At 46.0% G+C, this 10724-nt stretch overlaps 1 protein-coding gene across 1 annotated transcript; it reads right to left on the reverse strand.

Annotated features, from left to right (window-relative positions):
• Positions 1-295: 295 nt before the first annotated feature.
• Pak1ip1 (PAK1 interacting protein 1) lies at positions 296-9930 on the reverse strand. The gene is made up of 10 exons (XM_005398836.2): positions 9777-9930; positions 7641-7803; positions 5017-5137; positions 4873-4947; positions 4192-4244; positions 3608-3753; positions 3355-3452; positions 1846-1945; positions 853-976; positions 296-693 (listed from the first exon to the last, which is right to left on the reverse strand). Exons 1-10 carry the CDS (start codon positions 9858-9860, stop codon positions 497-499), a joined length of 1161 nt encoding a protein of 386 aa, XP_005398893.1. The 5' UTR covers positions 9861-9930; the 3' UTR covers positions 296-496.
• Between the last annotated feature and the right edge of the window lie 794 nt (positions 9931-10724).

The raw sequence follows: 10724 nt of genomic DNA on the forward strand, positions 1-10724 counted from the left end.
TTTGCACAACAAAAAATTATACATAATTATAAACTATGTTTATAAACTATGTTTATACATATTATAAACTATTATGAGTCTTTGGGGGAGGCAGTATTGGTACTTAAAAGTACCAAGGTCTTCACACTGAGCCACTATCCCTAACCCTTTGTATTATTATTATTATTTTTTGACACAAGTTCCCCCTAAGTCATTAAGTTGCCCAGGCTGGTCTCAAACTTTCAATCCTCCTGCGGGCCAGAGTGCCGAGATTACAGGTGTGCATGACCAACCCAAACCCATGATATATACTTCATTTCATCTGTCAAAAATAATTTTATCAGTTAAAAACAAAAACCCACCTCAAAGTGGTTTCTTTAAAAGCTATACATTTTCTCCAGTAGAAAAAATTCCTTGCTTTTGCTCAGGAAAAAAAAAAATGTAGATATAATACTTGAAAATGACAATTCTGTCTAAAAATTCTTTGGAGGAGGAGAAATCTGGGATTCACTGTGTGTTATATTTTCTTCTTTTTTCTCTTCCTCTTTTCCAACATTTCCACCTTCTTCCTCTTGCCTGACACGAGGCTGCTCCCTCTTGCTGGCTTCTCACTGTCACCAGCTAAGCCACACTTCTGCAACCTGGGTAATGACGCTGCCACCTCCTGCACGTCAGGGTCCTTTTCGCTCATCCTGGACCGCTCTTCTTTACTTACTGAAACACAACAGACAGTGCCTGTAAAGACTGCTGCCCCCTCTTTGAGTAAAATACACAGAGGCTGACAACAAAATGAAGCTATCTGGACAGCTTCCACTTCAACAATTCAAGAGGTCAAGAGCGATCAACTTTTAAAAACTGCCCAACTTCATTTACCAGGGGAAGGCTCTGCTGTGGGACGCAGGCTCTCTCTCGCGTCTGCCTCTCTGTCTAACCACACTCCGAGACACGTCAGCCTGGCCTTAGTGTTCACTCCACAGAGTAAAGATGGCGGAACACTCTAAAAGAAGAGGGGAAAAATACAGTGTAGGTAACAAGAGAATTCGGGGCACTTTTCTTTTTCCATAACCAAGTTACCATGAATTGAAATTTATTATAGCCGTGCACCGCAGAGCAGCGTTTCAGGCAATGACAGAGGCAGATGCACGGCCCACACCCACAGCCACACGCTGCACCAGGGTGTGAGCGCTTCTACCGTGTTCTCAGCAATGAAACTGCCTCGACACAGCCCTCAGAATGTGACCTCAGAGCAGGCGACGCTCCTCTGTATTTCCCTGAACATGAGACACACGTCTAGAAGTAGTCTACTCTCCTGGTTTATGACTGGGTTGATGAGTGTTCTGAGGTCAATATGAGGTGTAACCAGAAATGATCAATTCAAAGGCTATGGAGTATTTCTCATTCATTTCTAGGGCCTAAAAAGCCGAAGAAGCTTGTATAAAGTAGTATCCAACAAACCATATTCATAGAATGTGTGTGAGACGAGGGATTAATAAACTGGACTATAAAGAGACTTCGGAGAACTAACGTTAGTTCCACAGTCAACCTGGACGTTACTGATCCGGTGCGGCAATGGTGCTGTTTCTACCTAATATCTTGTGGAGAACCCTCGCACCTCAGAGAGCAAGTAAACTTTTCTGACCGGAAGAGTAGACGGCGGATTGCTCTCCGCTCAGACTCACAAATGCCAACCCACGGGCAGCTCTATGGGGATCCTGATTTTAAAACCATGACAATCAATCATGCCTAGAAATTTTTTAAAAATTAAAGATCGATGTCTTACAACAAGGTACTCGGCTTCACTTAACGAAAAGATGCTGGCAGCAGAAGTTGGGTGACAGTGTACTCATCCTACACTGAGGCACTGACCTTCTCGGGCTTAAGCTTCCACATTTTGATGAAACCATCACTCGATGCTGTGACAAGAACGTGATGCTCTGGGATTTCAAAACTGAACATATCTTTCACCCTACGATAGAAACATGAACGCCACAAAAGATCGTCAGTTCCAGGCCACGTGGTACCATCACAAAAGTATGTATAAAGCAAAAACTAAAACCTCTATGCTCACTTTTTTTTTTGGGACCAGAAATCAAACTCAGAACCTTGTGCCCGCCAGGCAGGCACTGTGCCGCTGAGCTATCTCCCCAGCCCTCTCTAGGCACACTTGCTTTTCCAGTGCTTTAAACATTCCCCAACTGCTCAATGGTGTCTTCAAATGTAACTATGCTTTCCTACACCCGCTAGTTGGTGAGTCATCTGCAGGCCAAAACACAGTAACACTGACCGTCACCGTGTCGTGAGGAAAATCTGAAGGCACCTACGCCTAACGGGGTGATCGCAAAGAGTCAGTATGACTGAAACAGTCTCCAGCCTCAAGCATTCTCAGTTCTGCGAGGAAAGAACATGAGAGAACGGAGCCCCTTCCCAGCAGCCGCCTTCCTCACCTCTGGGGCACCGCTGCTGTCACGCGCCTTTTCTCTCTGGGTTACGGTGTCGCCCAACTGGCCTTTCTGCTTCCCATTTTGCTCCCTAACAGTTTTTCAATGAAGCCAAATCATGTTACTTTCAGGCTTAAAACCCCACAAAACCGGGAATCTGCTTTAAAATAGCACAGCTGCGGAGGAGTGATGGGGATGAGGATGAAGACTGGCCCTGAGGGTGCGAATGCCCGGGGTTCAATCCCAGGCATTGCAGAAAAAGTTCTTTGGGAAGTAATATTTGAGACAAAGAAGAACAAAAACATGCAGACTGAACCACAGTGAAGCTTAACTCTGCATGTTAACATGTTTTTAAAAACCACAGTGGAGAAAGCAGAGACTGAAATCTGAGGAGCTGGTTTGGCCCAGCTCGGTCACTTGGGAGCACAGCAATCCTGAACAACTTTCTCTGAGACTCCGTATCTACTCTCTAGGCTACAAAAAGCATTCAGATTGGAATTGATGTTACTTCACTCTTCCTGCAGAGGGAAAGAAGGCATGGGAAGGAAGACGTGGACACGGGGAAGAAAGAGGGGTTAAAAGAAAGCAGGATGGTTGAGAACCTCTGCTTGTGTGATACTGGGGGTGATACTCAGAGCCTCCCGCCTGCTAGGCAGATGCTCTACCATTGAGCTATATACATGCGGCCCTGTTGTTGTTTTTTTATTATTCAAATACGCCTAATTTCAAGCTCCAACTCTAACAGGTTTATGTGAAAAATCCAAATGATCAGTCTTGATCACACCATCACTTCTGCATTGCAAAGTCCAGGAACATTCTTTATCCACATTCTAATGGTCTCTGCAGTTGTTATAAGAACCCTCTGCTCTCTGAAACTGTCGCCTGTACATGCATAACATTAATTCTTTACACACACACAGAAAATTGGTAAAAATACCTGTTCTCATGCGCTTTAAACTCACAGAGGCACACCAGCGATTCACAGTCAAAAAACCTCACCACTTCTTCGTCTCCAGCCACTGCGAGGACAGAGTCCTAGGAGCAAGAACAGGAAAGATGCCCAGGACGGCGTCGGCAGTCCTGATGACCTTTACAAAGGCCCACCACTCATTTTTTTTTTTTTTTGTCTTTTTGAGATAGGGTCTCACTATGCAGTTCAGGCTGGCCCTCAACTCACTTTGACTACTTACTGAAAGAAAGGTGACCGAAGAAACCCGCTTTTCATTGGTGATGGTGCCGCTAATGGCCGCAGTGTGAAGTTGGTAGACATCGATCTTATTTAGGACGACAACCACGTATTTCTCCCCACTCGGGGACCATTCCACTATGTGAGCATCTGCAAGTTATAAAAGCAAGATTTACTTTATAAACAGAGAAACAAAATGATCACAGTAATAAAAATAGCCAATATTTACACTGCATTTTCATATCTATTTTTCTATTTGATCTTCATGACAAATTTATGTTATATATTTGCAAGTTAACTCAACGATTGGGCTGGGGATCTAGCTCAGCGGCACAGCGCCTGCCTGGCAAGTGCAAGGTCCTGAGTTCGGTTACTGGCGCCAACACAAAAACAATGATTGAAAATCAGCACTGGCTCGTGCAGAGCCACAAGAGGAACTGACTCAGAAAATGGGAAAAGAAAGTCACTAGAAACATGGCTTTCACAGGAAACAGTACCGGCATATAGAAAATAAACTTGTGTACACATACGCATAAGAATGTTTGTGAACATTTGTGTTCCATTAGTTTACTGGACAAAAATACTCACTTTGTTTTATATTTTTGATGAAAGCTGATCTTCCCTCCACAAGATTCCATGTTCTGTAAAACAAGAAGCTTGCTTTTGGGATGATCATCAACTGACGTACTAAGTGGCAAAGCATAAGCAAAATGAATGACAATTTTACCAAAGCTGGCTACTAAGAACCTGCCATTTTCATTACAGCAATGTATTGATTTTTTCCCCTTCTTCCCAGTTCTGGGGATCGATTCCCAGGCCTTTGCACTAAGCTACATCCCCAGTCCACTGCTTTTTTATATTTTGAGACAGGATCTCAAAAGCCTGCCCAGGCTAGATTTGAACCTACAACCCGCCTTCCTCGGTCTCCCAGAGTGCCGACATTCCAGGGGTAAAGTCCACTGTGTTCCCACACACATTTAACATGTTCTGCCTACTGCACTTTCAAAAGGTTTCATCTCCTCAACCATTTCATCTTAGACTACCCTCCTCCTTGGTTCACACTTTAGGACAACAGGAACGTTAGTGCCTGTTCGAATGCAGGTCCTTTCTCACACTACCATTATGACACGGGTCATTAGCTGTCTTTCTACCCTTCCCCGGTATCACTGTCTTTAAATGGTTGAAAACTGTGGAACAACACAGGCAGTATCTAATCATCATGGCAGACACACAACCCGGCAAACACGCTTTCGGGCATGAATGACCTACCTCAGTGTCTTATCTGTGCCGACAGACAGGGCCAACTTGCCAGACGGGTGAATGGAGAGGAAGGTCACACGTCCTCTAAAACGAAATCAACAGTTAGCTCCCAACTTGGCGGCGGGGAGAATGCTGTGGGAAGATCCGACTCACTTGTGAGCTTTCATGGACTTTAAGCACTCCCACTTCTTCGCATCCCAGACACAGATGAGCCCGTCCTCGGCTCCGCTGACCAAGTGCCTGTTGCCGTAGAACTTCAGGCAAGTTATCGTGCCTGGGAAAAGACCAGGAGAGGCAAATTACACTCGCTCGGAGCGCAGCTCCACTTCCGCTCGGAAGCCGGTGCTACAGCGAGTAAAGCACTGGGCTCGCGATGCAGCTCAGCCGCAGAGACACAGATGGAAGCTCATCAGCTTGTTCTCTTGTCTCTGTCACCAGTGAGACTCCGATATTAGAGCTGGAGTCAAACAAAACGCACTGCTCCCCAGTTCACTGGGTGCGCAAATCCAGATGCTGTCTGCTCGCAGCTGCTGGGATTGGCCTTCTACTCACTCCTCTTTCACTGTCCTGAGAATTTCCTAGGACAGTTAAACTGACACATGGATCTCCCCGCAATCCCCACGTGCATCAAATATGAAAAGATGGGAGTGAGGTGCCGGAAAAGTATCACATTCCTCTAGCCCCAAGGCAGTCCCCATGTAACACTCTTACCCGCCAGGAAAGCTGCCCGTTCCTTTTAGTCTGTGTGACTCCGTGCACCTGTGCACAGCTCAGGGGTCCACCACCCACTGCCTACCGGCCCCACTCCGGCTGGCGGTGTTTCCTCAAACACAATTTTACTGGAAAACGCCACAGTTCATTCAGTTAAAGTACACAAAGCTACTTTTACACAACAACGACAGAGCTGAGCAACTGGAACACAGGCCACACAGTCTAGAAAGCCTATTTACTGCATGGTCCTCTACAGGACACAAGTGAAACCCCGGGTCAATATTCTCTCCCTGTGCACCTCCCAGTCAGTTACGGTTTGTGTCTAGATGTCTCCCCAAAGCCTCATGTGGTCATAGGGCTTTTTAAGAGGTGGCTGGATCTACAGTGTGTGATGCTGGGAAAAGCTGTGTGACTAGTAAATCAGTCCACCGATTGCTTTGGCGTAATTCTGGCTAGCATTAAGGGCGTGAGTGCTATATCTGCCCTAGGGCAAGTAGCCTGCATACAATATAGGGGACAAAAAGAGTCTTTCTGCCCCTCTTGTCGCTCTTGCTATCTTCAACCACCACAAACTGCTGCCCCTCTGCCAAGCCACCCTGCCTTGGAACCAGCTGATTATGAACTGAAACCTCTACAAACTGTGAGCTAAATAAACCTTTCCCCCTTTAACTCTGGGCGTCAGGTCTTTTGTCTCAGCAACGAGAAAAGTAACTAAGACACAGTTCTTTGCACTATACTTTTTATTGAAAAAGCCAAAGCTCTTTAATAATTTTGCAAGCAACAAAAGTGCTAAGAGGTACGTGGGTTTGTGTATCGCCTTCTTAAGGCAGAAGCCACTACCCGTCTCTGTCCATGTCTTCCTCTTTCCTGACATCCTATTTCTGACTTCGGAAATTCTGCCTTCCTGCACCTTCTGCTTCCCGTCCCAGAGTCTATCCTCTGTTTCTTGCAGAAGAACACATCTATTCCCAACTGCTACAAAACCAGGGTTTATACAAAGCCTGGAGGAAGCCAAGAGGCGTACTTCACTCATCCCTCACCTGATGTCTAGGTTCTTCTCTCACTGTTGAATGTTAGTGGGTTACATATTGCATTTGTGTTACTTATTTCTGCCGTGCCTAAGGGACAAAGAAGCCCTCCTTGCATGAACTAGGATAGAGAGAAAAGAGGGGAAAAGGAATGTCATGTTGAAATCACTCAAAGCCCAGTTTCTGTTAAACAGCAAGACACCTGCTGAAGTATCTAAGGACCATGTAACAGAAACAAACATTTATCACTCTAAATTTAGGGCTAGAAACAAATGCTTGCTATAGAACCTTTGAAAGATACAAAAGAATAGGAAAAGGGAACCTGTCTTATCTGTCTGTCTTTGTGGGAAGCCAACCTTTTGGGCTGCATTCCTCAAACTAAGCATATAACTTATTTATGTATTTGGCGGTACTGAGGATTGACCCAGGATATTCACACTGAGACACACACCCCAAGTCAGGTTCCCAGAGTGCTGGGATTACAGGCATGTGCCGCCACATCCAGCTTAATCCTGTTGTGACCTCTCCCTTTCCTTTTCCTCCTTGAACATGTATTAAACCCCTCATCTCTGTCCCCTAGGAAATGCAAAGAAAACAGCATGAAAATTTCAGTCCTGAGGGGGAAAAAATTACCTATAGTTTTTCTACCCCTTAATCCAGCCAGGCAACTTCACCATCACTGTGGAGAACGCAACCATGGGTGGGAATTACCTCAACTTCAGTGACCTCTGCCTGCTGTGGACCTGTCCTGTATACCTAAGGTCTTACGTGCTAACAGTGCCCAGGCTATGAGGTGAGTGACACTAAAACACAGAGAAGATACTTCCTATCTCCCAACAGGACTGTGAGCAGTGTAAATCTAACAAAAAATATGCTACATAAGACATACTAAAAAGTCCAATTAAGTCAAATACTGAAGTCATAACACTGCCAATACTATCTTAACGATACAATCCTTACCGTTGTGATAGAAGTCCAACTAAGTCAAATACTGAAGTCATAACACCTCCAGTACTATCTTAACGACACAGTCCTTACCGTTGTGATGTACCAGGGCCCCGTGCTCTATCTTCTTTTTCATGTCATATATATGAATTGTTTCATCTTTGCTGCCAGTGACTACAAAACGACTATTCACAGCCACTGCCGACAAGGAGGCAGTGTGGGCGTGGTGAGTGAAGTCGGCCACTGAAGTCCATTTCTGCTGACGGGTAAAACATATGATCAATACCACAGTCACGTCACAGCTGTCTAGCAACACAGTCTACAATTCATAAACACTACCACTGGATCCTACAAATGGAAAACACACTATGCAGTGATACGCAGATCAAAGCAAAGAGCCCGAAAAGTGACTAATGAATGCAAGGAAGTGGGAAATCAATGCTGGGAATCCTAACTCCAGAACCCAGGAACAGAGAGAGGACTGGACACTAAAGTGCCACCCACTGGGCACACACTTGTCATCCCAGTGCTCTGAAGGCTGAGGTGGGAGGACTGCTTCAAGTTTGAGGCCAGTCTGGGACATATAATGAGTTCAACCACGCGGTTGGCAACACTTCAGGCAGCTGATATGTATCAGTGAACAAGAAGCTCCTATTCTAATGGAGCTTCCGCACCAATGGGAGAGACATAAAACAAAATAATACGATGTTACACAGAGGTAAGTATGACAAGTCCTATAAAGAAAAACACAATATGGATATTTCCATTATTAACCAATATAAGTCCTAGAGAATCAATTACCCTGACAATCATATAATGTATACAATTATTTAAATACATAGTGTATGAACTGGGGATATATATAGCTCAGTGGCGCAAGTGTAAGGTCCTGAGTTCAACTGCTGGTACCAAAAAAAATTAAACAAGTAAATACATAGTGTATTCCATAAATATGTACCATTATTACATGTCAAAAACAAAGTCACAAAATGCTCCCATAGTATGTAGGAAGCTGGTATTTCTGCACATGGAAAAAAGAACTACAGATACAAGTTGATAGCCAGTGTGGGTATTCAGGATCTAATGAAAAATCAGCCTGCTCTTTCACTAAATTTCTGTCCTGGAATTTTACAAAATGTTATGGCTTTGATCAACATCAACTCCTCTTAGGTAAAGCAAATGATATATATTCATTATTTACTGGGAACTTAACATTATTTACTGGGAACTTAACATGAGTAGGTGGGAGGGTAAGAAGTCCCCAGAAGTGTGGATCGGACTGCAAAGACTTTGCTAAGATAAGCAATGCTGTAGGAGAGAGACACATAACATGGAGATAAATTACAGAACATGGTAAGTACTTTCCTCGATGGGAGAATAAAAAAGTACACTGCTAACACAGTTGTCAAAGTGGTAGATAGGACAATAAGGAGGTTTCTGATCTCTTGACTTCTAGACCAGGACTATTTTATTCCTGAAGCAATTAGACGTACTGTATGTATCTCCTACAAAGCGATTTTATTATTCAACGTATTTTATTGTAAAACTGCTATGTTCCACATAAAGAGTAGTTTTCACAGCGATCCTCTGTGAGGCAAATATAGTTATTCTTTTCTTTTAAACAGGGTCTCGCTATGTAGTTCAGGGTGCCCCGGACTCAATACGTAGCACAGGCTGGGCTCGAACTCGCAGCGACCCTCCTGCCTCAGCCTCCCGACAGCTGGGACTGCAGGCACGCGACTCCTAGTTATTCTCATTTTATAAATTAGCTAAGAGCAAATGCCCTTCGGGAAAACCAAAAAAGCTGACTTCCCAAAAGTAGCACAATAGTGGGGACTACAAGACAGAGAGGATGCTTAACGGGCAGAGGTGTGCAGGTGGATAGGGCTGACTCGCCGAGTTTTCTGGCGTCATAGGATAACTGGCTGACAATTAATTGTACAATTTAAGTGAACCAGTAAAGAGAATTTTGAATGTTTCCACGCAGACACGACAAATGTCTTAGGTGACGGGTATGCCAAAACTGCTAACTGCAGTAGGCGGATATTACGCGGCATTTTGCAGAACGCCTATCCGTGTTTAAATGGTCTTTGGGCAAAGCCGGAGAACGGTTCACCAAGCAGCCCAGGGACTCGGACTGGAATAAACAGCACGGCCGGAGCGTTTACCTCGGCCGCATGGGCCTCGTCCCGCCCCTCCCCGGCAACCCCTCCGCTCGCCGCATCTTACCTCGTGGTCGCCACTCGCCTTAGGGTCCGGGTGTACAGTGAACCCAAAAAGGATCTGCTCGTAGCTGCCAGCCACCAGCTCCATTCGCAGCGCGCGCGCCTCCCCGCCGGCCGGGCGACAGAACCTCAAGCGAAGGGAAGGGAGGGGTCCTTGCTGTGCCGGCGCCCAAATTGTACGTCACCTCGCAGGGTTGCCTGTATACAAGGAAACAGTTTCAGCGCCGTAAACTTTCCAGGCAGAGAATGAGAAAGGATACCAGCAGAGTAGTTTCTCATTACAATAAATAAAAAAATAAAATAAAATAAAATTTTAAAAAAAGGAATAAGCAGGCAAATTCTAGGACGCCATGAGCTGGGCGGGCCTAAAGGGAGGGGGGCGGGACATCCTCTGCGCGAGGCCCCCATTTCCGGAACTTCAAGGAAGGGGCGGGACCAGCCTCGGTGCCGCTGGGCTGCGGCTTCTGCTGCAGGGGAGAGGCTAGTCCGGGTCTAGCGCACTGGGAGAAGGGGTTAAGGGTTAAGTTTCTTTTTTGTGCAAGAAGGCGTAAAAGGCGCTTTTGTTGAGCTGCAGGGAAAGCAGGGGGATTTAGGGTTCGGGTGTCACTGTCGGGTCCGCAGCCATAGGCGCGGATGCGCGAGGCTGAACTCGGGACCCCGGCGGGTCGCGTCCTGCGCTGCAGCCTTCCTGCCACGTGGCGCACGAGGCGTCCCTAGGGTCGGATCGGCCTGCGACAGGGCTCGTCCTGGAGGGGAGGAGGACCGCTCAGCTGAGGGCTGTAAAGGGCGGACTGCCCGAGGGCGGACGCGGGCGCCCGTCGCGAGCGATCCAGAAGGAAGTCTTCTTGCGTTTCGCCCAGCTTCACCTGGTCATCTAACTCCGTTAGGGGATTAAAAAGAGCAAACAGCTTTCACGTTCGAGATTTTCATAAGATCAGAGATGGAGGGATGC

This window comes from Chinchilla lanigera, unplaced genomic scaffold (assembly GCF_000276665.1).
Source record: "Chinchilla lanigera isolate Chin_1 unplaced genomic scaffold, ChiLan1.0 scaffold00064, whole genome shotgun sequence".
NCBI lineage: Eukaryota > Metazoa > Chordata > Mammalia > Rodentia > Chinchillidae > Chinchilla > Chinchilla lanigera.

What these genes read in the sequence shown, in the direction of transcription:
- Pak1ip1 (XM_005398836.2), bottom strand. Translation starts at nt 9,860, where the DNA reads ATGGAGCTGGTGGCTGGCAGCTACGAGCAGATCCTTTTTGGGTTCACT. An exon ending in AAGTCCATGAAAGCTCACAA is followed by an intron (nt 4,948 to 5,016) that starts GTGAGTCGGATC and finishes ATTTCGTTTTAG; the next exon opens with AGGACGTGTGACCTTCCTCT. An exon ending in CACAGCAGAGCCTTCCCCTG is followed by an intron (nt 694 to 852) that starts GTAAATGAAGTT and finishes GTTGTGTTTCAG; the next exon opens with TAAGTAAAGAAGAGCGGTCC.